The sequence below is a fragment of the Hyaena hyaena genome, unplaced genomic scaffold (assembly GCF_003009895.1).
Source record: "Hyaena hyaena isolate Hyena2069 unplaced genomic scaffold, ASM300989v1 scaffold_169, whole genome shotgun sequence".
NCBI lineage: Eukaryota > Metazoa > Chordata > Mammalia > Carnivora > Hyaenidae > Hyaena > Hyaena hyaena.
The window spans coordinates 548,448-576,151 of NW_024080801.1; the positions used below are offsets into that span (position 1 = coordinate 548,448).

General features: G+C 50.6%; 1 protein-coding gene and 1 long non-coding RNA gene across 2 annotated transcripts in view; one reads left to right on the forward strand and one right to left on the reverse strand.

Moving 5' to 3' along the window:
- TG (thyroglobulin) overlaps positions 1–27,704 on the forward strand; it is a 254,014-nt gene that overhangs the window by 118,433 nt on the left and 107,877 nt on the right. Inside the window, exons 36-40 of the mRNA XM_039240195.1 lie at positions 13,079–13,213; positions 14,730–14,894; positions 19,266–19,485; positions 21,250–21,343; positions 23,945–24,104. Coding sequence (XP_039096126.1) covers positions 13,079–13,213; positions 14,730–14,894; positions 19,266–19,485; positions 21,250–21,343; positions 23,945–24,104 — 774 coding nt within the window. The remainder of the gene's footprint in view (positions 1–13,078; positions 13,214–14,729; positions 14,895–19,265; positions 19,486–21,249; positions 21,344–23,944; positions 24,105–27,704) is intronic.
- LOC120237051 lies at positions 1,224–7,149 on the reverse strand. Its single transcript, XR_005529839.1, has 3 exons — positions 7,072–7,149; positions 5,058–5,096; positions 1,224–1,498 (listed from the first exon to the last, which is right to left on the reverse strand). It is a non-coding gene; the product is annotated as an uncharacterized LOC120237051 (long non-coding RNA).

Genomic DNA, 27,704 nt, shown 5'->3' on the forward strand with positions numbered 1-27,704 from the left:
CAGCACTGAATACAGTCCATCCATCGTGGTAGATTTCCTTTAGTTTCATGGATTATAATAATATTAACTGTTGATGAAAGATAATACCATGTTATAAGTGGCTAGCACTATATTAAGTTTTGTTTTGTTTTAATGATTCTTTGCTCATTCCTCATTTTTTCTTCCCCACTGTTGAGTCTCCGCTGAATTCTCTGACCCCATTGGAGGAGTTGGATTTGATTTATAAAGGAGGCAGTCACCTTGCCTCCCACATATGCAAAGTCCAGGAGATGAGAGGGTCCAACTCAGGAGGGACTGAGGGAAGCCTTCAGTGTGGATGGGGCATCTGATATCCCGGAGGGGACCAGTGATGGATGGGCGAGAAGGGCATGGGGTCAGATGATGGAAGGAGAAGACATTGGTGATCTTGCTGTGATGGAGACTGAGGTGATGAGCTCCCCGCCACTGGAGTATTCAAGCTTGTTGGAGATGCCCTTTCTGTGTGAGGAGGTAGCTTAAGTGGCCTCTAAGTTTCCCTTTGAGTTTTCTATATTTGTAATTCTAATGATTGGCCCAGTTATGCTTTAAGGTGTGGCTTTTGTTTTTCTGTTTTTGTGAAAACTTATGCACAGGCAGGCAGTTTTGGGCAGTTGTTTGTACAAGTAGAAGCAGTGAAGCAGGGAGACTTTGGCATGCGGTGAATCTGGGTTTCAATTCTAGTTCTGCTCTTACTCTGTGTGACATCACTGCTCTGAGCCTCAGTGTCTGCAAGGCAGACTTCTTAGTGTCCCTGCATCCACAGGGGGCCGTGAGATTTGGATGCAGCCATGCAGGGAAGTGCTCAGTAGAGCCTGTCACACGTAGTCCCTGACTGATGGCGGTGACAGCTATAGCTGCCTTTACTGCCACCGTGCTTGGGGAGGCAGAGTGTGGGCTCAGAAGTCTGCATGCCTGGGTCCAGACCAGCTGCATGACCTTGGGTGAGTTCCCACAGTCCATGGAGAGGTCTAGCCTCTGCCTGATGCTCTTGTTCATGAGATCTCTGCATTATTGAAATTCCTCTCATTAGCTCATGTAAGTTCTCCGTATGCATTTGTGCTGCTGAGTTTCTGCAGTTTTACCCAGCACCCAGGATCACATGCAATGCCCCCCAGAAAGTGTTCACATGCTCTCAGACAACCCCATTATCATACTATCTCCCAGGTCGCCTTTGTATGTGGGGGGGATTCGGAGGGGTCCATTCAACACGAGCTAGACTTCTCAGAGAGAAATCAGACTTACCCCAAGCCTTTGCAGTTCCAGTAGGAATTTTGCTTGTGACGAACTTAGTGATTTGTCAGGAGGACCTGGAGGGAGAATCGTCCCAAGTCTGGTTCCACATGCGTGTCTTTTTCTTAACTAGAAATTTCCTCCAGAAGCGTCTTTGAAGTTAGTGGTGTAAAAGATGATTACTCACCAATCCACAACTTGTAATCTCAGGAGATGCTGGGCCATTTCAGACGTCTCTGGAAACCTCGGCCTGCGAAATGCATGCCGAGAAAGGGAAGCACTTGATCTCTGTAGTCGAGTCTCAGGGAGAAAGGGTGAAGTGGATACAGGGAGGGGCAGCCTTTGTTAAGCCTTTGGTTTGCTAACTACGAGCTGTGACTATGGCCATGTCCTACACCAGCTCGGAGTGTCCGTTCAGTCCCTTGAAAAATAGTAACAGTAATCCAATTGGTGCCCAGGTTGGTGTAATGAAGACACCTTGCGGTGTCAGTGAAATGTTTCATAAACTGGAAGGTACCACCTAGGAGTGAGACTTTTTTTTATGTTTTTTAATGTTTTAATTATTTTTGAGAGAGAAGTAGAGACAGCGTGAGCAGGGGAGGGGCAAAGAGAGAGGGAGACACAGACTCCGAAGCAGGCTCCAGGCTCTGAGCTAGCTGTCAGCACAGAGCCCGACACAGGGCTCGAACCCACGAACTGTGAGATCATGACCTGAGCCGAAGTCAGATGCTTCAATGACTGAGCCACCCAGGTGCCTTGAGTGAGATACTATTAAATCGGTGGACCATGATTTGTTTCCTAGGTGATCAATTCAGCCACTAATCCACTTGTTCAATAATTATTTATTGAGGTCCTGTGGTAGGTGAATGATTAGAGTATTAATCTTGATAGAGATGGAAAAGACTTGGTACCCCACCTGTTCTGTATTAGTTAAGGAACTTCATTAATTCATTCATTAAGTACACACTTAGGAATTGGGTAGCTCATGCACAATAGTAATGTTATTATTCCTGTTTAGCACACGGAACATTAAAACATGCCATCTACAACTATATTACTATTTCTAGGGTTACCATTTTTCTATACTATTTTGATAGGTCTTAGAGAAGCAATGAAAACTGAGGCAGAGCCTTTGGTCTCAGGAGCTTATGATTTAACAGAGAGAAAACATGAAGAAATCACAACGCAGTATGTTCGTGGAACAGTAGGTTACGGGTAGTGGGGGTAGGAGCCTCAGAAGGGTGTTCCTAGGAAGTGACATCTGAATTACGTCTTGAAGGATGATATGAGTTTGTTACGTGAATAAACGGACTTCATCTCCTAAGTGTAAATCAGATGAGAGGAACAAAGTGATACGAAACAGGGTGAGTTGTTGGACCAGCAGACGTGAGCTTGGGGTGGGAGGGAGTAGAAGGAAGAGAGATGTGACTGAGGAGGTAGGGAAGGGAGGCAGCAGACAGATCTCAAGAAACGTTGGAGGCCATCTTTTCGCTGGAAACTCAGATGGGATGTGCTACCCCAGAGAGAGTCTCCACTTTTAATGGTAGAACCTGAAACTTAGACTTGAAAGAGTATTTATCTGAATTTTCCTTCTATAATGTCCTTTCTAGGTGGGCATGCAGTCTACCTGAACATCAGTTGGGGATAACATTTAACATTTCAGGTTGGGCAGTTCCGTGGGTAGTGGGGCCAGTTCCCGGGACAGACAGTGTAAGAGGGGAGCCAAAGACTGTGGGTGAGGATGGAAGTAAGAGTAAGCCCTCAGTGGGGCGCCTGGGTGGCTTAGTCGGTTAAGCGTCCGACTTTCGCTTAGGTCATGATCTCGCGGTTCGTGGGTTCGAGTCCCACGTCGGGCTCTGTGCTGACTGCCAGCTCAGAGCCTGGAACCTATTTCAGAGTCTGTGTCTCCCTCTCTCTCTGACCCTCCCCTGCTCATGCTGTCTCTCTCTCTCTCCTAGAAATTAAAAAAAAAAAAAAAAAAAAGAGTAAGCCCTCAGCTTTCAACATGCTGAGGTTGGGGTGCCTCGTGGCCATCTGCTTGGAGGGGTCCAGTAAGCATAGACTATCTCCGCCTTGCGCTTGGGTAAAGCTTCTGACCTGGAGATGTGCTGACGATCATCAGTGTGTCAGTACTTTAAGTCACGAAGATAGTGAGATCGCCCGTGGAGAGTATGTTGGACCAGCAGTGCAGGTCAAGGACAGGCCCCTGAAGAACAGCAGCACCAAAGGGAAGAAAAGGGAAGCCAGGGAAGGGAGATGTACGAACAATTTCAAGGACGGTGGGGACTACAGACGTTCATCGGGTTGGTCAAGCACTTTACAAACGTAGTGGGATGAGGAGGGAAGAGGCTAAATAGTAGTGATTTGAGGAAGCAGAAACTACAAACTTCCCCCAAGAATGTCAGCTCTGAAGAAAAAGAGAGAACGCGATTGACAGCTGAAAAAGAAGGTGGCCCATTGGTTGGTAACTGTCTTTAGGTTGTGAACCACCCCTGATAACCTATTCAAACAGGACGCCTCACCAGACACACCAGCCTTTGCCTCTATTTTCAGGGACATCAGTCCCTGAAATCTAACCCCCAAGGTGAGAAACCCTGGGTTAGAGTAAGGTCTTGTTTCCAAGGATGGGGGGGGGTGGGGTGGCATTTGAGTAAAGTGTCAGTGTCCAGGGATGGACTGAAGACAGAGGAGGGCTGGAGCAGGGCCGGCCTGGGCGTGTAATTGGTTGCGGATGCCCCCGGGGGCGGTGAGAGAGAACGGGCTCTAGAACACAGAACGGGGAGCTGGTTCCTACAGCCTTCCTTTAGGAGAAAGAAAGAGAAGACGGGCTGGTTCCTAGAGAGTGGAGAGGCGGACACAGAGTTGAGGCCGGTGCTGAGGATGGGCCCTCTTTTCCCTGGGGGGCAAGCGCTCGGGCACCTGCTGAAGGTGCAGGGGCCGCGATGACGCTGGACGCAGCAAGAGGCACCGGAGGCAATGGTTGTAGAGAACGAAGGGGGTGAGACTAGGGCACCGGGGCGTTGACAGCTCAGGTGCAGCTGGGGACCCCGAAGTTGTGACGGAGCCGATCTGTCTGCGGAAGTGTCCTTAGTTGTGCTCAGCTGACCAAGGCGAGCTTCAGAGAAAGCAGCCCCTTTGATTAATCCACCCAGGAAGACATGGTTGAGGGCACTGGCAAAAGGGGAATTGAAACGACGGACCAGTGGGTGGCCCTGGCTTATGACAGACCAGTGAAGGTGGATACCGCAGAGGGGGGAGGAGAGTGGAGTCACAGGGAGAATCCGGAGCTGGTTTGAGTGCCACATGGCAGGGTGTGGATGTGTCCGTGGGGGTTCTGGGCTGGGAGGCGTGGACATGGGTGTCTCTGAGACTGAAGGGGTCAGGAAACAGACCAGAGTGGTGAGTGGACCATCGACGGTCCCCGTAGATGATAAGGTCACCCAAGGCTTTCGAAGGGTCTGGAGTGGGAGTGACGATTGTGAGCTGAAAATTACGGCAAAGAATTCGAAGAATGTGGTAGAATGACCAGGCATTCCCCACTGAGGGTAATTAGTGAGAAAGACTAGTAGTTTCCATAGTCAGGAGGTTGTGACCCAAAGCAATGGGAAAGGGGGCATTAGGACAATGGTAAGGGCCCTTCTTTCCAGGGCACAGTACTGGGGGGGGGGGGGCGGGAGAGGCAGGGTCAGAGGTCAGCTGTGACAGCGGGACATGATTTCAACAGGAGGCTGGATCCGGAGTGAGATGAAGCCACGTGGGTGTGGAGAAGACAGGCAGGCTTAGAGTCTCCTCTTGGATTGGAGGCTTACCTGGTACTCTCGACGGCTCACGGTTGCCAATTTTTCCTCCTACCAAATAAGAACAATTTTGAGAAAACAGAGCAAACGAATCATCAGCTTTTTGTAAAAGGAGAGTTAGGAAGCCGAGTTAGGAAGCGCAAGCATCAGCAGAGCAAAAAAAGCACCATATTTTATGTTCCAGAGGACATCTCCCAGACCACCTCCTCGTTTCTGGAAGAAGCACAGGACTCCTTGTCAAGTTGCCTGTTGCAGTTCTGGGTCCCAGAATGTAGATTCCCCTCCCCAGTCCATCGTCCCGCAAACATTGTAGCCCGTGGTCCTTCTGGCCCCAGTGGGCCAGCCATAGCCCGCGGCCCGCTGCTGTAGGACCCATGAGCTGAGAAAGACCTCGGGCAGGTTTAAAGGATCATATAAAAATACAGAGAGAAGAATATGCAAGAGAGAACAAATGTGGCCGGCAAAGCCTAAATACTTACTATCTGGCCTCTAACTGAGAAATCTTGCTGGCCCCTGGCCTGGCCTGAAGATGCGTTGCCTTTCTCTTTATCCTGAGTCCCTGAACTACTTCAGTGGGTCTTTTCTGGTCTTCCTGGGCTTCATGGCTGGAGCCCTGCCTCACTGTGTGCCGGTCCTGACCGGGGAGATGAGGGGGTGACTCCAGGCATACCAGTGCTATCGATGTTCCTGTTTTGGTTTGGTTGAAAATGCCTTATTTTATTTTATTTTATTTTATTTTATTTATTTTAAATTATTATTTGAGAGAGAGGGAGTGTGAGAGAGGAAGAAGGGCAGAGGGAGAGAGAGACGGATCTTACGCAAGCCTCATACTCAGCGTGGAGCCCGACATAGGGCTCAATCCCACGACCCTGGGATCACGACCTGAGCTGAAATCTAAAGGCAGGCACTCAACCGACTGAGCCACCACAGGTGCCCCTAAAGTGTCCTGTTTTGGAAGTGACAGCCTTTATGCCCTTGTGCTTTGAGCAACATGGCCTAGAGGGAGAGGTCTGGCTTTGGAGGCTGAGACACAGGGCATCCAATCTTTAATAAATGTAGTTGAGCACGTATTATGCACCAAGCGTTTTGCAGGGATTAGTCCACTCAGCCCTCACCCTGTGTCCAGAGCATACTGACTTTTTCATGCCGTGACACACATCAGAGACGATGACATCTGCATTCAGATAGCCAAGTGAGAGGACCTGCCCTAGCTGCCCCCACCCCTGCCCCCAGGACGGCTAGAAGGATCAGTGGCAGACTGTGGCCCTTAACATATGGGAAGTTCTGCCTAGGACACAGGTGACATGACAATTCCAGTTTATAGATTAAAACAACGTTTGAGGCTTAGAGTGTAATTTATGCAAAGTCAGAGCTGGCGGTAGGCGGAATGCTTCCGGAATGATCCCTCTTTAAAGCCTGTAATGCCAGGGGTGCTGGGCGGCACAGTCGGTTAAGCATCTGACTCTTGATTTTAGCTCAGGTCATGATCTCACGGTTTTTGGGATTGAGTTGGGCTCTGCGCTGACAGCTCAGAACCTGCTTGGGATTCTCTCTCTCCCTCTCTCTCTCTGCCCCTCCCCTGCTTGCATGCTCTTTCTCTCTCAAAATAAATAAATAAACTTAAAAAGGCATGCAATGCCACCTCTCTGAGCAGGGGTGACCAGAAAGCCATGTTCATGGCTGTGTGTGGATTAAATAAAATGACATGTAACAGTAAATAGGAAATAAGTTTTTTTAATTTTTAAAAATGTTTATTTGTGAGAGAGAGAGAGAGAGAGAGAGACAGAGCATGAGCAGGGGAGGGGCAGAGAGAGAGAAAGAGGGAGACACAGAAACCGAAGTAGGTTCCAGGCTCTAAGCTGTCAGCACAGAGCCTGACGTGGGGCTCGAACCCGCGGACCGTGAGATCATGACCCGAGCTGAAGGCTGGCACTTAACCAACTGAACTACCAGGGTGCCCCAATAGGAAATTCTTAATATTAATATTGGCCACTATAATTGTATTACTTTACAAGGGAAGACTTACCGTCAGGACTGGCATTTCCGTGCCCAGGCACACCAGTGAGATACAGGAGACACTCCCCAAATCAAGAAAAGGGTGTTTTTACTGAGTGTTCACCTGCCAGATTAATCTGTTAACACTGCAGACTGGGTCTGAAACAAGGGGAATTTGTCCCCTCACAGCTCTGGCGTCCAAGGTCAAGGTGTGGGCAGGGCTGGTTCCCTTGGAGGGCCTCGAGGGCTGGCTCTGTTCCAAAACCGTCTCCTTGGCTTCTATGGCCATCTTCTCCCTGTGTCTTCACGTTGTCCTCTGTGTGTGTGCCACGCTGTGTCCAAATGTCCCCTTTTTACGAGGACACCAGCCATTTTGGATTAGGGACCATTCTCATGGCCTCATTTTAACTGGATTACCTCTGCCAAGACCCTGTCTCCAAATAGGGTCACATTATGAATGACTGGGGGTTAGGACTTCAACGTATGAATTGTGAGGGGCTACCTTCCAACCCACAGGACTCACTCCCATCCCTGTGCTGAGCTCCGGAGATGTGAAGGGACAGGAAGTGGCTTGCTGGACAACTAACAAATGCGTATTTGGAGCCTGCACAGAAGTAAACCTGTCTCTAGAGAATTTTCTGGTGTTGTCCATTGCAGAAGAGGCCTGGTAGAGTCTGTTTGTTTCTCCCTGAAGAAATGCTAGGCCTATAGGCTCCTCTGGTTCTATTTTCATCTTTCAAGAGATCACAAGATAACACGGATCTCTTGTTCTATCTCTCTCCCTCACCGTCTCTCTGTTATCAAAAGAACATCTCGTTTTTTCTGAGTGCTCACGAGGGCAAACCCAGCCCAGTGTGGCATGCTTCTCATTAGGAAGACAGCATCTGGTGAGAAATCAGGGTGTCTGACTGCTCATCCTGCCCCGTACTGACCGCGCGTGGGGGAATCGCTTGTGGCCGTGTAGCTGGAAGAGCAGAATCCGACAGCCTGCCATAGTCTGCGCGTGGTCAAGGTCGCGGTGGCTGGCTGGTGCCCGAAAGACTTCCTGCTCAAGACGCTTCCAACGTGGATGTGTCACCCCAGCCAGCCAGGCCCCGGGGAATGGAAACCCCATCCAGCCTCCCTCAAGCTTTCTCTGTGTTCAGCACCCATCCCTTTGATAAGTGCCAAAGAGCCGAGAGGAATTCTTTTTGGTTCTGAGTGCCAGGGAAATAGGACAATTCCTGTGTGCTTTGGGACCCTCTAGAGCTTACACTCACTATTTTTCTTAGAGCTTTTGATTTACAAAATGGGTCTGTGATTATTTGAATGTTGGGAGAGGTGAGTATTTGCTACTGGTCTGTTGGGGTTCAGAAACACAGGAAAGCTCACCCCCAGTTTTCAAGGGAGAGAAAGGAGGGACAGAGCAGGAACTTATGCTTTGTTTCCCGGCCACCCAGCAACTGACCTGTACCGTGTGTGTGTGTGTGTGTGTGTGTGTGTGTGTGTGTGTTGGTGGGGTCAGGCTAGAATAAAGCTATTTTTAAAAACTTTTTTTAATGTTATTTATTTTAGAGAGATAAACAGAGCACAAGTGGGGAAAGGGCAGAGAGAGAGTGAGACGCAGAATCTGAAGCAGGCTCTGAGCTGTCAGCACAGAGCCTGATGCGGGGCTCGAACCCACAAACCATGAGACCATGACCTGAGCGAAGTCAGACGCTTAACCGGCTGAGGCACCCAAGTGCCCCAGGCTATTTTTAATAGTTGAAAAAAAAACCACAGCTGTCTCTTTTCACTAACCTAAGCTGTTTCGCCATCATTTATGGCCAAACCAAAAGAACAAAAACAAGGAATATTTCAGAGACCGAGGAAGACAATGTTCACAACTGGTTGTGTGTCAGAGCCACCGGAAAGCTACTAAGGAGCACAGAGGAGAAGGCTAGCCGACGTGCGGGCAGCACCTGGGCTGTGCAATATGTGCTGAGTGCTTTATATTCACCAAAGTGTGAGAATTACTGATGGAAAGTAGAAAGGATCCTCAACTTTTTAGCTAGTTAGCCTAATTTTCCAGGCTTCCACCTTGTTCCATCAGGGCTCATACCGGGAATGTAGAAGGAGGCATCTGAGTGGTTGTTGAATAAATGAACAAATATAGAACTAAACTGGCTACTGCAGAGGGACTGCCTAACCAATCCCCCCCCCCCCCCCCCCCCCCCCCCCCCCCCCGCCAGAAGCAGGTCACTGCTATGACTGCTGCAATCCGCTTTGGGCCCCGTTTCCAAAGTAGCCATGTGGACAAGAGCCTGCCTTTCAACCATGTCTTCAAGTTACATTAAGTGAGTTCAAGGTCCTGTTAGAAAATAAACACATACAAATAAAGAGCTTTCCTTCAGACCAACAGTAACTGTTTTAAAAATATAATGGGACAAACATTCCGTGCCGTTCTTAGTGACATCAAACATTAAACATAATACAATCTAAAACCTTCTTCTCAAGTTAGTTTTTAATTTGAAGGACATTCCAATTAATATCCCAAAAGAGCTTTCTTGAAAGAAAGAACTTTCTTGAAACTTAATACAATGGCTTTGAATTTCATCTGGTAAAATAAATAGCCAAAAAAGTAGCCAAGAAATAATTTTTTAATTATTTTCTTCTTATTATTTTTAATGTTTATTTATTTTTAAGAGAGAGAGAGAGAGACAGAGAGACAGAGACAGAGCATGAGTAGAGGAGGGGCAGAGAGAAAGAAAGACCCACAGAATCTGAAGCAGGCTCCAGGCTCCGAGCTGTCAGCACAGAGCCCCAAGTGGGGCTTGAACCCATGAACCATGAAATCATGACCTGAGCCGAAGTCGGATGCCCAACCGACTGAGCCATCCCAAGAAATATCTTCTAAAGAAAAAGTAATACGGAAAGACTTTTACCACATGATGATAAAATGTTCAAGCAACATGAGGGCAGAGCTAGAATTTACAAACAGATGAATGAAAGAAGAAGTTACCCAGCAGACAAAATTGGTTTATATGTACGTAGTTAACATATGATAACATGGCATTTCAAATTCAAGGGGAGACTTTTTTTTAAGGATGCTAGCATTGCAGGGTATAAAATATATTTGAAACAAAAGGGGGAAAAAGGGAAACTCATCAATATGCCACAGATAACACCCTTTGGGTGGCCCGAAAGCTGTACCCCCGCATTCACACAGAGAGGAGGGTTGGCATTGCAGTAAAGCATGGTTTTTGAACCCGAAGGAGCTGGGCTCAGGCCCAAGGGCTGCCCCTTAGCAGCTAAGTCCTTTGGGCATGTTACTGGATCCGTCAGTATTAGGTGCAATGGTATTGCTGATTCTTGGCAAGTAGTAAACGCCCACAAAATGCTACCAACATTCCCCCAGCTTTCAGGCTTCATCATATGTTTACAGACACAAATAACTTGTTCTCAGAATTTGCATGAGACGCATAAGCCCCAGATGTTGGATTCTGCATAACAGCAACAGCTTGTCCGTCCGGGGTCCCCGCCAGCTGGGGGAAGGGGACAGGACGAGGGTGTGGCGGAGACTTGGCTCCAGGCCCTGGGGTGGCGACAGATGAGCGGACTCTCACTTTGGAGATGAAATTTACCCTTCAATTATAGGCGCTTTCCCCCAGACATCAAGCTAAACACGGAGTGCGGCCAAGACTTCCATTTTAAGCCCATAATTGGCAAGTTTGGTCCTGAAACCCCATCATGAGTCTTCTGTGAAATTGCAGTGTCCTTACCACCTAAAAATATGCAGCTCGCTTTGGTCATGCTGCAAAAACGCCACTTGTACTGACCATGAAAATAGTAACGCGTGGAGGACATTTAAGAAAATGAGAGCCCAGCGTCTGTGGCCAGGAAGCCGGGTCCCAAGGTCAGCATGACGTGGCTCTGGATTCTGAGGACGGCCCCCACAGATCCAGGAGGGGGTTCACCTTCTCCGGCTGCGTCCACCAGAAATCTCATACCGTTATTTGATGGCTTCTTGGGATAAACTCTTTTTCTCTCTTTTTTCTTTCTTTTTCTTTTTATTAAGAAGACAAAGGTGTGGTCTGGGCTTTTTTACCGTTCTAATTTTAGTGCTCTGGGCGTCAAAGGCAGATTTGAGATAAAAATGACAGGCTTCCCTATATAGCTAAGAGCGCGGGATTGTCCAAGGCAAACACCTTTTCATACCTGGAGACTGTGTTCCAGAAAAAGCGCTCAGCTATTTAGGAAGCTTGGAGGGGATGGAAAGAGCGTTGGCCGAGAGTCAAGAGGGCTGGTTCTGTCTCCGGCTTGGTCAAGTTCAGCTCTGTGTTCTTGGAAAGTCATGTAACCTCTGTTTCTGACTCCTCGTTCATGAAAGATGCTTTGGAGTCCCTCCCCCACCACTCACGCGGAGCTCTGTGGGAATCAGCTATAATGACATTTTGCAGATGGGAAAACTGAGACACTGGATTAACTCCCTTAGAGCGCTCAGCTGATTAGTGATAGCACTTTGTAAACTGTAAAGTGCTGTACCTTGGGGGGGCCATGCTGTTCCTCTAGCACAAGCGAGATAAATGCTCACAACTATTTCCTATAGGGATGAAACCACTGTGGTCTTCAGCAAATGGAGTCAGAGACAGAAAGGAAAAGCAAATGAACACGTCGATTCTTCTCCATTAACTATCAGTGATGCACCCACTGAGCAGATCTTGAGAATTCTAGAATCTGCACTCTCAGAGACCGTGGAGGGCTCTGCTGGGAGGCAATGTTTTGCCTCCTTTATGCTCTTTGTGGACAGAGGAAAACACTCATCCCCCTAGACTCACAGTCCTTCCTCACAGTGGAAACCTACGGTCCCCGTTCAGGGTCACCTCTGTCCTCACAGGGACACTGGTGCTCTGGAAGGTCTCTTGACCTGCGCCAAGCCATCCGTCTGACAGCTGCGCCTGAGCCCCTCCCTGTTGGTGTGACAGATGTGCAGATGGCGGGGGGCAGCCCCGGGGAGCATCGGAGGGCATGGGCTCTGTGCATGCAAAGCCTGGGTTTCACTGTCGCCCCACCCCTGAAGAATGGAACTCTCTGGGGCAAGCCCAGTTAACGTCTCGGCCTCTCATTTCCTTCATCTTTAAAGAGGATGTTTTAGCCGCTGATTTCCAGGAAACAAACTCAGTGATGGAGATTTGCATGCAGGATGTTTTGTGCGCGGGGCTCGCGGGAGCAGCCCTTGTAAGGAAGCGAGGGGGCGAGAATGGGCGCTGAGGGGGGGAGAGGCAGAGCCTTTGTGCCAACCAAACCACGGCCCCGCAGATCCCTGGGCGAGCTCTGAAGCCGGGCTGGTCCTGCAGAGTCATCCCATCTTGAGGCAGGGGGTTGGACCTTTGCACACCACAAGGACTATTTCTGGGACACAGGCTGGGACCCTGGGAGGGGCGGCAGCTTGCCTATATCACAGGCAGTTTCTGGAGGGGACGCAGCTAGGAGCCTCCAGACACCAGCTTCCCAGCGCTGGGGAAGGGAGAGGCTGGGTCCTGAAAGGTGGCCTGGGCAGCACACCACAGCGCCCATTATGGAAAGCAATGGTCTTTTCTCCATCCGAGGGCTTGGAGAGGATTAAATGACGTGGGGTCTGGGAGGCCCTACACGCCGCACCATGTGATGTCACTGATATGTATATCTGCTATTATCGTTGTTACCCGGCTTCATTCTGACTGTTGCGTTGTAGCATGCGCGTTATGATGCTGGCCTTTTCCGTCTTACTCCTCTCCCACTCTACTGAGCTGTTTATTAGAAACAGCCATATTTTTGTGGGTTTTTTGTTTTTGTTTGCTTTTTTTTGGGTCTTCTGTTTCTTTTACCTTTGCATCCACAGGGTTGAGCATAGAACTCGGTTTGTAAAAACTTGTAACACACCACTTGCACAATGGAAAGATGGATCAAGGCATGGGGTCGCAGGAGAATGGAAGCCGCAGGGAGGATGCCCTGGGGCTGCTTCTCCAGGGGCGCCGTTGTCTTCATCATCACAACATGGGAAGCTGTGTGTGACTCACGTCCCCTGCTCTCCCTCCTAGTTGCTCCGGGCACATGGCAGACCCTGGCCCTCTCCGCAGTAGTCGTTGACCCATCCATCAGGAACTTTGATGTTGCCCACATCAGCACGGCCTCCACCAGTGACTTCTCTGATGCCAGAGACTTCTGTTTGTTGGGTAAGGGGAGTTTCCCACCGCTCCCTCCACCTCATAGGGTGGTCCACTGGGACGGGGCCTCACACGGTGCTGCCAACATCCTGACCTCAGAAGCACATGGGAGACCCCAGGGTGACCTGGAGTGCTCGGCCAGACAGGAAGGGATGAGCCTGGGGACAGACCCTGGGTGGGCCCTCCTCTGCGGTCTCCTCATCCTCCTGCCGGGGTGGATCATAGTCAAGGTCCCCAAAGGGGTAAGCCGGCCAGAAAGAGAACAACGTTGAGGCAGGTCAGAAGACAATGAGAGGAAGGATCTAGGAGGCCAGTCTGAGACAGAGGAGATGAGCAGAAGCTATGATAGCAGTCCTCAGATTCTAGATGGGCCATCGTGGCAAGGAGGAAATATACTTGTCCTGGCCAGGCTCATGGGTCAAAACTAAGACCTATGGGTAAAACTCAAATTTCAAGAGCTCTTTTTCAGTACAAACTAAAGACATTTCTAATAGGCAAAGCTGTCCACTGATGCACACTTCTTTTAGAGGGTTTCTGGTCACTGGTATTTAAACAAAAGCTAGATAACCACTTGATAGAAATATTTTACTTTATCTTTAAAAGTAAAAAGACTTCATCTTCTGCAAGAGCCTGCGATTACATTACTCCTCCAATTCTTTGATTCCATGAATCTCCTCACCTACAAGGCTGGATAGCAATATGCATATCTTATAGAAAGGGTCATGTATAGATGTACAGGTTGGACACTGCACAATTCTGTGTGCTGCCATAGCACAGACTGGGCTATGAATGAGGCCCTTAGACACAGCTTGCCCAAGTGAATGAGTCAACACTGTTTTCACAGCTGTTCTTAGGACTGAAAATCCTTAATGCCATGAATAATTTAAATTATCTACCAGCAGGACCTGGTACCCATGGGAAAGGACATAATCCCTGGTGGAAAATTGTGGGTGTGATGGGAGAGCTGGAAAGGGAGATAAGACTGAAGAAGCAGGCAAGGGCTGGAGCATGGAGAGCTTTGTCTCTATGGCTTAATCCTAAAGCCAGTGGGGAGCCATGGAGTTGCTTCAAACAAGAGAATGACAGGAGCACATTTGTGAATTAAATAAACAACCAACAACCTGATTTTTGTGTGGAAAATAGATCTATAGGAGAGTTAGGTTCCCCCCAACCACAATTCTATTCCCAGCCCCTGGCACAGTACCAGGGATGTATAGTAGATGCTCAAATAAATAAGTAAATGATTGGATGGATGGATGGATGGATCCCTAATTGGATGGATGTATAAATGGATGGTTGCATGGATGGATGGGTGGATGGGTGGATGGATGCATGCATACATGATTAGATGGATAGACTGATAGGTGCACAGATTCATAGATGCACAGCTGGATGAATGGGTGGACTGATGGATGAAGAGATGGTGTGTGGATTCCCGGATGTATGACTGGATGCATGATCAGATGGATGAATGGCTGAGGCGCTACCTCTGAGGCCCAAGCCTCACTCTTCTCTTATTCCATAGAATGTTCCCGTCACCAGGCCTGCCTGGTCACCACTCTGCAGACCCAACCCGGTGCTGTGAGGTGTGTATTCTATGCTGATACCCAGATCTGCACACATAGCCTGCAGGCCCAGAACTGCCAGCTTCTGCTCCGTGAAGAGGCCACCCACATTTACCGAAAGCTGAGTAAGTCCCATCCTGTGCTTTTGTGGCTATTTCTGGGAGCCTGGATATAGCTGGGAGGGACTGTCCAAGCATGTGGTGACTTGTGGGCAGTGGCTTTTGAGGTTCTTAAGGAAAAATTGGTCAGTTATCATGGGCAAGGTGGCTGGCATTCATTTCGGATGGACTGAAGGAAGATGAAAAGCCTATATGTATATATACATACATACACACACACACACACACACACACACCACATATATACATATGTACATATATATATCATTGTGGTTTTTATTTTATTACATTTTATTAGTTAACATACAGTGCGATATTGGTTTCAGAAGTAGGATTCAGTGATTCATCACTTATATACAACACCCAGTGCTCATCATAACAAGTGCCTTCCTTAATGCCTGTCACCCATCTAACCCATCCCCCACTCATGTCCCTCTATCTACCCTGACTTTGTTCTCTATTGTTAAGAGTCTGTTGTGGTTTGTTTCCCTCTCTTCTCTTCCCTCCCCATTCCCATATGTTCATCTGTTTTGTTTCTTAAATTCCACATATGAATGAAATTATATGATACTTGTGTTTCTCTGATTTACTTATTTTGCTTAGCATAATACATTCTAGCTCCATCCACATCATTGCAAATGGCAAGATTTCATTTTTTTTTTTAATGTCTGGGTAATAGTCCATTGTGTGTATATACCACATCTCTTTTATCCATTAATCAGTCAATGGACATTTGGGCTTTCTTAGCCTGGCTATTATCGCTAGTGCTGCTATAAACACTGTTGTACATGTGCCCCTTCAGATCAACATTTTTGTTGGTTTGGATAAATACCTAGTAGTGTAATTGCTGTGTCATAGGGTGGCTCTATTTTTAGGTTTTTTGAGGAACCTCCACACTGTTCTCCAGAGTGGCTGCTCTAGTCTGCATTCCTACCGACAGGGCAAGAAGGTTTCCCTTTCTCCTCATCCTCACCAACACCTGTTGTTTCCTATGTTGTTAATTCTAGCCATTCTGACAGGTACACAGTGGTATCTCATCACTGTGGTTTTGAGCTGTATTTCCCTGATGATGAGTGCTGTTCAGCATCTTTTCATGTGTTTGTTGGCCATCTGGATGTCTTATTTGGAAAAGTGTCTATTCATGTCTTCTGCCCATTTCTTCATTGGGTTATCTGTTTTTTGGAAACCCTGTTTCGAAGCTGGAACCTCTCTGTGCCACCTTTATTCATGTATCCAAGATATGGAAGCTATCAGCCTTTGAGTTTCTTAGCAAAATGATCCAATGGGACACTTTTTATTATCATTTTGTAGTTTAGGCAGTTCTGTCACATGTCTTATCTCCATTGGTCCTCATACCGGTCCTGAGGTGGCGTGATAAGGGTTTTATCCCAGCTTAGAGATCAAGAGACTGTGGCCCAGAGAAGCCACTTCTCTGATTTCCACAGCTCGTGGTGACAGAATGGGAACTTGGAACCAGGCTTCCTCTGTCTAGATGCAATCTGCTCGCACCAAACCACATTGCCTAACTACCGAATCACCGTCACCATGGAGAGGGCAGCAGCTCGCGGCTCAGTTTCATTTAAAAACATTGAGTAAGGTGCTGTTATGTCCCATGTTGTGCTAGGTGCTTGAGATACAGGGATGAAGCCAGAAAAGGGAGAGCAGCCTAAAAATCCATCACTAAATGACACAGTTAAGACCCGTAGAATAGGAAATGTGGGAGCTGGGCGCCTGGGGGAGCCACCTCCCCCATTAAATGTGCTTATGGGATGGTTAAATTAATCACTTTAAAAAAAAAAAGTGTTAGCACTGAGTGTTATGTAGAAACTAATTTGACAATAAACTATTTGTAAAAAAAAAAAAAAAAGTGTTGCTTTTTCTGCCATCTTAACGTTCTAGAGAAGAGGTTGGCAAACTTTCTCTGTAAAGGGTCAGATAAAGAGTTGTGGGTTCTATAGGTCTGTTACAACTACTCTGCTTTAGTGGAAAAGCAACCACAGAAAATATGTAAATCAATGGGTGCACTGGTGTGCCAATAAAACTTTATTTACAAAACCAGGCACCAGCTGCATTTGGTCCCACCCTGCCCCGGAGCACTGGGGGTTGCCAGGCCTGTCCTGTGGCTCCTCAGAGCCTCCCTCAGAGGATGCCACGTTCATGAATGTGGCTGTTTTCCTGTAAAGGAAAGGGATGGACTCTGAAGGTTCTGGTGCTTTAGCAGCCTCAGTCCTCAGTGCTTGCCTGAGAGCCTGTGACTTACAGCTGAAGCAGGCGATCTTGCCAGAAGGAGCTGTGGGCTGGTGACTGAGACCTGATTAAAATGTGTAACCATTTCCTTCCATCTTGAATTTCCGTGGAGTTCTAACCAGCAATGCAGTGTTTTTGTAGCAAAGTTTCACTCACTATTTCTTTCCTTCCTCCAGGCTTCTTCCTTATTTCTTATTTCCCTCCCTCCCTTCTTCCATTCCTTCCTCCCTTCCCTTCCTCCGTCCCCTCATTCCTTCCTTCCTTCCTCCCTCCCTCCCTTCCCCTCTCTTTCTTTTTTTCTCTCTCCCACTCCCTCCTTCCCTCCATTCCTCCCTCTCTTCCTTTAATTCATTCATCCACACACATGTGGCGTATCTGGCACTTGCACGGACTGGGCTTGGGGCACCACAGACCTCATGTTATGTGTTCCCAACATCTATGTACTGTAGAGACTGCTACCATTCCTATGTCACAGGGGGAGGTTGAGGGTCAGAAGAACTAGGAATTACAATTAAGGGATTAAGAATTAAAGCCCCAGTCTGCCCGTTTCCTCGGACCACCCATTGGTTCCTCCTCACCATGTTCCTTAGTGGCCCGGAAGTCCTGAACGCACACTGTCCCTGGGCTTCTCAACCCTCGCACCGTGGACATCTGGGACCAGATCATTCTTTGCCGTGGGGATGGTCCTACAAATTGTGGTCTGTTAAACAGCATCCTTGACCTCTACTCACTAGATGTCAGTAGCTGGCATCTCTCATAGACCCTTGGGACAACCAAAAATGTCTCCAGACATTGTCAGATGTCCCCTGGGGACAAGTCACCTCCAGTTGAACCACTGCACTATGCCACGCTCGTGAGGAAGCGGTGGACATCTGCCCTGTCTGTCTGCTTCCTCTCTGTGCTCCTGGGAACAGTACATGGAGCTAGATCTGCAAGCAAGCAGCGAAACTTCAGCTGGCCCACCGTGGAGGCGAGCAAACCAAACACACCTGCTGGACATAATAAGGGATTTCTCTCTCCCTGTCCCCCTTGCACATACGCGTGCGCATGCAGAGACAGAAAGAGATCTCTTCACCAGCATTTAGCCTTTCGCTTGTGCAAGGCCCCAAGCCCTGTGGGGAAGCAGACACAGACCCGTTTCAGGTCCCAGATAATGGTATTTGGCCCTGAGCCAGGGTCCCACAAAAGTTGACTGACTCAATCAATGGATGCGAGAAAATGTGGTGGAGGAAATAAGCGACTGCAGTGAGGGGGATTAGCATTACGAGGAGGGGGTGGAAGGCATTGGCAGCAGGGCAGGCTGGCAGGTGGCTAGCTTTGACCCCACAGGCCAGATGGAACTGGGGGATGCAGGAAGGGAGAGAGGGCGTTGCAGGCAGGGGCGGTGGCCTGGAGAGCTGGCCCTTGACCCATGTGAACAAGCAGTGATCACAGTCGGGGTCCAGAAACCCTTAGAATCCCACACCTTGAAGTCCTGGCAGCTACCCACCCCTGGCCCCTCAGCCTGTTTTGTTAGCATTAAAATGCAAATAGAGGCCCACAGTGCCTTGGCCGCAGTTCCGCAATCCCGAAGTTCTAAAACCTAGGAAAAAAATGTTTTTAGTGCATTTGCAGCGAACTTATTATCTAGGTCCAAATCTGACCTAGAGTAACTGAAGAAATCAGATTCTGTTCATCCCTGTTCATAGGAGTAAGCCACGCATTTCACCCCAGAAATTATCCATGTGTTCAGTGTGTTCCAAGCCTTGCCCGATTCTGTATCCCTCTGTTGTCTTTAAAAATCTGAGTAATTCTGAATCATGGCTCGCGTCTGACCCCAGTGTGCTGAGGAAGGGCTTGTATCCAGCGTGAGGCTCTGCCTGGCCTCCGGTGGGAAGAACCAGGGAGGCAACACGCTTAGCGAGGGGATTGGTACTGTGAGCTGCGACATTCAGTGTCTGGTAACCGTCAGCTGTACTTGCTGTTAAGTTGGTTTTCACCTTGGAGAGTCAGCTGACCAGACTCAGGCTGTTGGGTTAGGGGTCTGAACTAACGACCAACATTTTGAAAGTGCGGAAGCGGTGCTTTGTTGGAACAGAGCACCCACTGTCGTCTCCTTCCCTCCCTGCCCCCTGACTGTCCTCCTCACAGACAACACTCTGCTCAGCTATGGGACGCCTGCACCTTCTGTGACCGTCACCCCCCTCGGCCAGCTGCTGGGCAGGTCCCGGGCCGTCCGGGTAGGCACTTCGTGGAAGCAGGTGGATGAGTTCCTGGGAGTCCCATACGCCTCCCCGCCCGTGGCAGAGGGCCGCTTCCGGGCGCCGGAGCCCTTGAACTGGACAGGGTCCTGGGATGCCACCAAGCCACGGTGAGGATGTAGGGTACATTGTGGCGAGCGCGTAGGGAATTCCTCTCCCGGATCCACAGCAGCCGAGGCTTGGTTACAGAGCAGTGCACTCCAGTCTGCATAGTGGACGGGGGTGGGGAGCGTATTAGTTAAGGCGGCCTTCAGTGCTCTCACAGATAAACCCTCCAGATATCATTATCTTGCTCCTGTAAAGTGAATTTGGTGATGGAGGGGCCGGTGTGTTCTGCCCCGGGCGGTGGTGACTGGGGGACCCAGGCAATTCCACCTTCTGCAGCATGAACATGCCTGGACTTGGCCTCCAGGAAAACAGAGGCTTCGGAAGGGTCTCCATGGACAACGCTGATGGGCCATGCCTGGGGGGGCGTGGGGTGCACCCATCGCTCGCACTAGTATGCAAGTAGTTGAAACTCGGCCTCCTGGCAGGGGCTGACTGGGTGGGGCTGAGAGCTACAGCAGAGAGAGAACAGCACCTGAGCTAAGGAAAAGCATTTTTAAAGGGCTGTCCCTCCCAACAGGAACAATCTTCCAAGGAGATTTTAGAAAAGGTGAAGGGGGGGTGTGGAGTTCAAATCCTGACTTCCTGCCTCATTGATCACCTTAGTTTCCCTTATCACCTCCCGTGCACACACCACTTTTTTTTTTTTTAATGTTTTATTTATTTCTCGGAGAGAGAGAGAGAGAGAGACAGCGTGAGCAGGGGAGGGTCAGAGAGAGAGGGAGTCACAGACTGAAACAGGCTCCAGGCTCTGAGCTGGCAGTCAGCACAGAGCCCGACGCGGGGCTTGAACCCACGAACCGCGAGATCATGACCTAAGTGAAAGTCGGACGCTTAACTGACTAAGCCACCCAGGCGCCCCCACACACCACTTTAAATGGTTACCACATTGGAGGCTTTGTCATTTTCCGAACCAGCTACGTTCCCAGGGCCCTCGGAAAGAGCACCGTTCTCCGCTCTCCCTTCCTCACCTTCTGAGAGATGCCTGTGGCTGTCCCTTGTCTCCCAGGAGTGGTGGCAGCCACGCCCGCAGGCCAGGGCGAGCAAAAGTGAGGGGCTGGGAGCTCTTGAATACTCCAGGCAAGGGGCCGTGAAGGCTTAAACTCTGGCCGAGGCAGGAAAGTGCAGAAAGCCATGGAGAGGTCTCCCCCAGGGCGAAAGAAAAAGAATGCATGTGCACCAGTCACAATGTTTTACCATGATCGGGTGGGTCCACGTGACTGGTGAGGCTCTGGGTTGTAGTCGGAGAGCTCGCCTTCTCCACGTCCAGCGCGAACGTGGCTTGGGGGGGGGGGTGCATAAAGCCCCCTGTGGGGTAGGTACCCTCGTGCTGCTGTTGGACGTGGCCCAGACCGGTCTCCGCCCTTGTGGCTGGAGATGCTGAAACTGGCGCTCTCCGTCCTGATGCAGACAAGTCAGACAGCACGCCCGGCAAGTTGGGGCACACCTGGTCTGCATGCTTGAGCCAAGGTCCGAGCAACATCCACCTCCCCCTTCTCTGTCATGGGCATCCTTCTCGGAGCTGGCACCGTGTCCCTGGACGGTGTTCCTCTGCAGCCCTCGACAGAGAGGGGCGGGAATCCCGCTGTCCCTTTCACACACTGCCACCCCCTCTGCCCATTGCCCGAAGCTGCCTGATCGCTGCAGAGCTGGCGGGCCGCCAGGCCCTTGGCCGGGGCAGTGGGTTCTGACCGACAGTGGGCAGGAAGGGAAGACGAGGCATGTGCCCTTGGTGGTTGACCTGGAAGTCATCGAGCCTGTATCCGCAGGGCCAGCTGCTGGCAGCCAGGCACCGGCACGCCCACGTCTCCCGGCGTCAGTGAAGACTGCTTGTATCTTAATGTGTTTGTCGCTCAGAACATGGTGAGTCCGAAGCCCTTGATTGTCTGCCCTGAAAACTGCCCCATTAGAAACCCCCCCTCCTATTCCCGGAGTTGTAAGATGCTTCACCCCTGTCCTCCGGGGCCTGCTCGGTCTGCCCCCCAGGGCTGTCCTCTCCGGCTCCCGGCTCTGTGAAGAAGCAGAGGGGCCTCCTGGTTCCCTGCTGGCCTCACCTCGTGCTGCCCGCATCCTCAGGCCACCCTGTGGGAGAGGAGGCCCGGTTGTCCTGGTTCAGTTTTCCGAGAAATAGTCGTAAAGGGCCTGTGTTGGGGCGCACTGGTCCAGGCAGGGCAGAGCGGTGCAGGAAGCAGAGGGAGTTGCTTTTAGAGGGAAGGGCAGAGACTGATAAGCAAATAAGTCCTGAACAACTACGGTGTTGAGGGGACACAGACAGGAGGTGTGTCGGGTGATGGCCAGCAGGTGCCGCTTGAACAGGGGTGGGTGGGGAGGTGTGGGGCAGGCGGCGGGTGACGCGGGTCTCTGCGAGTGCGAGACAGCCAGAGTGGGGGTGGGGGGAGGGGCGGAGCCCGACTCCAGTTCATCCATAAATGAGGAAGTGAGCAGCACTGTCCTTGGAAGACCTCAGAAGACCCCCCACCCCCCCAGGGACATTGCCACATGGAGTCTTGTTTGGGGCAGTTCCGGAAGGTGAGGTTTGGGGCTGTGACCCTGACCCTGGTTATGCCCCGATTTGAAGCCTGAATCTGCCTAAGTAGCAGCTCTGACTCTGACGTTGAATGTTTGAGTTTCCTGTTGGGGGGAGGGGAGAAGGGTCAGGGCGCTCGGGAGAAAAAGGAACTGATAAGTTTTAGGAAACATGAGTTTTTGGTGATGCCAATCCAGTGTCATAGATGTCGTGGTACCTGTGACCATGCCACCGCTTACTGGTCCTCTGGCCTCCCAGCAGTGAGAGTCCACTGCCATTTGGACATTTGACCTTGACAAGATGGTCTGAGTGAGCTTGTCACGAGGCCTCCCAGACGTCAAAGCTCTTGTGGGCTGCACTGCTAAGCACATGGAGCCTAGGGGGAGGGAGACAGTGGGCCCCCTCTGCCTAGCGCTGGTCACCCCAGACCTGAGATGCTGGAGTAAGGTCTGGCTCCCAGCTAGTCTTCCCCTGACCACTGCCTCCCTGGCCTAGAGAAGGTAATCATGTTCTATGTGCTCTGGTTACCGGTTCTGAAAGTGGGAGAGAGAGAACATCTGGCTCATAAGTTCTTGCAAGAATTAAATAAAACACTGCATGGAGGCTAATGAGGCTGGAGATGGCTGATGGGGGCCATCGGAGGTGACTGTGAGTGGGAGAGTGTCACAGGTGGAAGAGCCTGGGAGAGTGTGCTGGGAGGGGGCTGAGGCTGGAATTCTGGGTCAGCCCCTTCCTCTCTGTACGTGTTTTAAGATGTTTCTTCGCCATTCCAAGCGTCTGCGTTCACACCTGTAGAGCAGAGGCGCTTATGGCCATTAGAGCATCTGCCTTGTGGGGCAGAAGTTGTAATGAGGTGTCCACGGTGACCACACTCAGCACGGCGTCTGTCAGGGTGGGTCCTCAGCCAGGGTTTGCTGGTGGTGAGGGGAGCACGTGTGTCAGAGACCGTGGCACATGGCTGGAGCCGCCACCATGGACTGGAGTCCAGGTCAGGTCCCCCAGATGGAGCATTATACTCTAACATCAAAGGGTCAGCTTGGCTTTAGATTCTGCCTTGCTGCTTCCTAGCTGTGTGGTCTCAGACGAGCTATCTAAGGTCTCTGAGCCTCTGCTTCCTCATCTGTAAAGCGGGAACAGTAATCATACGCATGGCCCCCGGAGATGGTTGAGGAATGGATAAGGAAGATGCGTAGATGCTGAGCACAGCACCTTGCTCTCAGTCAGTGCGCAATAGAAGTGGCTCTGTATCCCCAGGGTGGGGGCTCAGGGACGCGCTGACTGCATTGAAAGGGCTCACCGGGGAGGACCCAGAGGGTCTTCCGGAATGAACTAGGGGCCAGAACCGGGGTGCTGGAAGACTGCAAGGCTCCAGCCGATGGGCTCCCGGTCTGCCGTGGGCTGCCATTTCCACCACCCGCTCACTTTGGAATGTGAGCAGAGCATGCACATTTTAAAACAGCTTATCAGGGACATGAGGCCGATCAGTGTGCTGGTGCTGCTGGAACACAGCTCCACTGGCCGGGACGCGTACACGGAGATCCATTTTCTCACCATTTTGAAGGTCGGGGGTCCAAGGCCAAGGTGCCTGCAGCGTTCCTTGCTTCTGAGGCTGTTCTCCTTGTACAGCGGATGGTCGTCTCCTCCCTATGTCTCCATCCACATGTCCCCTTCTTTATGAGGACACCAGTCATACTGGTTTAGGGCACACCAGCTTAATCACTGCCTTATAGAACTCTCTCCAAATATTGTCACATTCTGAGGTCATGGGCATCAGGGATTCATTTTGTGAGCTCTGGGGGGACACAGCTCAGCCTGTAACACGGGACTCCATGTGCTTACGAGGCAGAGCTGACAGGAAGAGTCACGTGTAGGCTCAGAATCGGGCACCTTTTTCGGAAAGGGCCAACCGTAGCCTCCTATGTGTCTGCTCCCCGCAGGCCCCCAACGCGTCCGTGCTGGTATTCTTCCACAACACCGCAGAGGGCAGGGGGAGCGCAGGACAGCCGGCCATCGACGGCTCCTTCCTGGCTGCCATCGGCAACCTCATCGTCGTCACTGCTGGCTTCCGCGTGGGCGCCTTCGGGTTCCTGAGTTCCGGTGAGTCACTGGTATGGCTGTGACCGCCGAGCTGAGGCCGACTCTCAGTGTGCATTCAACCCCTTCTTCCCAAAGCCCCACCTATCACTTCGTGGTCCCCGGCCCTCCTCCAGCCCGGTGAGCTCTCAGTGGAACGTCTGGCACACCTCTGAGGCCACCCATACGTGAGAGTCGCTACCACTGATTGAACTTACCTCGTGCAGAAGCTGTTCCAAGTCCATTACGTGTTTTATCTTCTGAGTGTGTGTGTGTGTGTGTGTGTGTGTGTGTGTGTGTGTGTGTTGAGGCCTCAGAAGTTCAGACCCTTGCTTGACATCGGTAGTCGGGAAAAAGCAGGGCCTGGATTCGCCACCGAGGTTGACTTGCTCTAGAAAACGATACAAACGGATTATATGTCGTGGGCGCAGAGGGCAGCCATTTGGCTCCGCATGAGGGCGGCCTCAGTAATGCTTCCTGTTTCCTGTTTCATCATCTTGTCCCCTATCCAGTCCCAGGGCCATTTGTCCCCGTGGTCACACCCTCCACCTTCCGCACCAGCACCCAGGGCAGAACTGAGGTGTGGACACTCTCATCGTCCTCCATGACATCGCTTCCTCCATGCCCAGCCCCCACCAGTGGTGGGGACGCTTGCCAAACAGCCATGGCGGACGGTGGACACGGTGGCCTGGGAATCTGAAGGGCCAAGGGCCAGCTCTGCCATTCGTTGTCTGAGTCTCATTCATAAAGCCCTTCATTTCTGAGTCTCAGATTTCTCCTCTGTAACATGGGAATAATTTTACCCAACTTCCAAAGTTTTGTGACGCTCCTGGGAGGTCCAAGGATCTCATTTAAGACCCGAATGCGTGACCTGCTAAGTAAGGATGGATGGGTAGCAGGTAGCACGGCGAGAATGAAGGACTCTTCTAGAATGTGGGTGAGTGGGTAGGTACCCTGCATGGGCAGAAACTCAGCGGTGCTGGGGAGCGAGGGCTGGGTGGACCATGTGGCATGAAGCCTTGAGCGCATTAAAAGATTCTAGGCCTGCACACCAAACACAAAATGGGCACCGGGTTAAGGCAAAATACAACCAGATGCCAATGAGGGAAACGTGGATGACGAAGAGATTTCAGATTTTCTTTCAGAGGGGACAGGGTCAACTGCCCGAGCGCTTAAAACTTTGCCTGGGTTTTCTTTCCTCTTCTCAAACACAACACTGACAATGATTTGCTAAGTCAGTAGCTCCCGTCTCTGAAGAGGCAGTGAAATTCAGGACTCCTCCTGTTGAAGGTGGTCAGGTGGAGCTTTCCACAGACGGGGCTGACTCCTTGGCTCCGAGCCTCACCAGACCGAGAAGAGTGAGTTTCCATATGTCACCCATGCCTGCGGGGTGGGGAACCATGATTTCCTGGAGTGTAATCTTACTGAGAATTCGTGTGCTTCTGGGAAGACAGATTCATTTCTGCTGCCAGTGGAGACAGTGTCAGGGGGAGGCAAAGGACGTTTCCAGAACTCCCAACCCTTCTCATTCCTGATCTGGAAAGCGGCCTGTTCATCGCGCTTTAATGAACACAGCGAGAGGGAAGGAAAGTGACACGAGAGTGCCAGTCTACCAGGCATTGCTCCTGGGTTACCTCGTGTCGTTCTTACAGCAGCTCCGCGAGACGGGTACCGAAGGGCCATTTCACAGATGAAACAGTGAGGCTCAGAGAGGCAGAGGAACGCCACGCCCCACAGTTAGGAGTGCATTCTGGGCTTTGAATCATGCTGGCCGAACAGCAAGGGAAATTTATCGCTCCCTCGAATGTTTAGAACTGCCCTTTGGATTCCCTGTTCTTCTGTGTGCAGAGTAAGACTGGTCTTTTACATTCATTTCGCCAGACGGTTTCTCTTTGCTTTATTTACTAGACTCCCCAGTTGCCCCCACATTCCCCGGCTCTTGCCTCTCTCCCATCAAGCCTCCCTTCAGTTCCGCTAGGAGAGGGGAGCGGAGCATCCGGAGAGAAATGGAGACACAGAGGCGCTAGGATGCAGACGCAGCCTCCCTGACCACAGCCAGCCCACCCGCCCCCGCAGTGCATCCCCTGACGGGCTCCGCAAGTGCCCGCAGCCCTGGGGGTGCTCCGGAGGGGACAGGAACGGGAGTGCGATTCCGCTAACCCCCAATAAGTTGGTGACGCAAGCACACCATCCCCTTTACCACTTAATAAATGTATACTAGACAGGCGCCCGGGGGGCTCAGTCGGTTGTGCGTCTGACTTTGGCTCAGGTCATGATCTCACTGTTCATGAGTTAGAGCCCCACGTCAGCCTTGCCGCTGTCGGCGCGGAGCCCGCTTCGGACACTCTGTCCCCCTCTCTCTGTGTACCCCCCTCTCTGTCAAAAATCAACATTTAAAAAAAGTAAAAAAAATGTATAATAGATTTTACTACTGAGAGTGGTTTTAAGTTTATAGGATAATTGAGCAGAAAGTGTAGAGAGTTCCCATATACTCCTTCTCTGCTGCCTCAGTTTCCCCTATTGTGAACATTGTGCATTGGTGTGGGACGCTTGTTACCATTGATGAGAAAATATTGGTAACGTATGATTGACTAAAGTCCACAGTTTACAGGAAGGGTCACTCTTTGATTTGTACATCCTGTAGTTTTGACAAATGTATAATGACACGTGTCCACCATCATGTGTCATACAGAATAGTTTCACTGCCCCTAGGGCTTCTCCTAGGGCTCCATCTGTTCGTCTTTCCCCTTTTCCATTTTATTTGTTTTTTTTAAACTTTTTTTAAATGTGTTTATTCTTGAGAGAGAGAGAGAGAGAGAGAGCGCACGTGTGTGAGCGAGCATGAATGGGGGAGAGGGAGACACAGATTCCAAAGCAGGCTCCAGGCTCTGAGCTGTCAGCACAGGACTGGACCCGGGGCTCAAACCCACAAACAGTGAGGTCACGACCTGAGCCAAAGTCAGACACTTAATGGACTGAGCCCCCCACGCATCCCCATCCGCTTTTCCATTTTCAATAGTTGGAAACTGCAGTTCACAATATAGGTCTGGAAAGAGACGGGCTGGTTTGAGTACCAACCTGAGCCTAGTGCCCTACATGGCTCACAGGCTTTGTGTCTGAGCAGAGCAGGGTCTGAGGGCAGCTCTGTGGGCCCCAGGGGCTCTGGGCAGTTCCCTCCCTCTACATCCACTCACAGGCTGCCCGTCTCTCAAACGACACGTGGGCAGATGACGGGGTACGGGTGGGTGGAAGGCAGACACCTGGCCCTTAGCAGGGGCTCACAGGGTTAATGCCCCCTTTCTTTCCCTGGATGGAGCTCCTTCAAGGCAGGGTTGTGTTATGGTAGTGGCTCCGCATCAGCAAGTAGCTGGCACAGAGCTGCCCCTGGGCCACAGCAGCCGCAACAGCCTCTGGCATTAACTGAGTCTACGCACATTATCTCATGCGATCAACACATACGGCACCTGCTGTTGTAGCCCAGAGTGGAAATGGTCTTCCGAGAGCTCCAGACTCCAGAGGCACTTTTCGTATTTTATTATTTTTTTAAGTTTATTTATACTTATTTATTTATTTAGAGAGAGAGAGAGAGAGGGAGTGGGGAAGGGGAAGAGAGAAAGAGAGAAT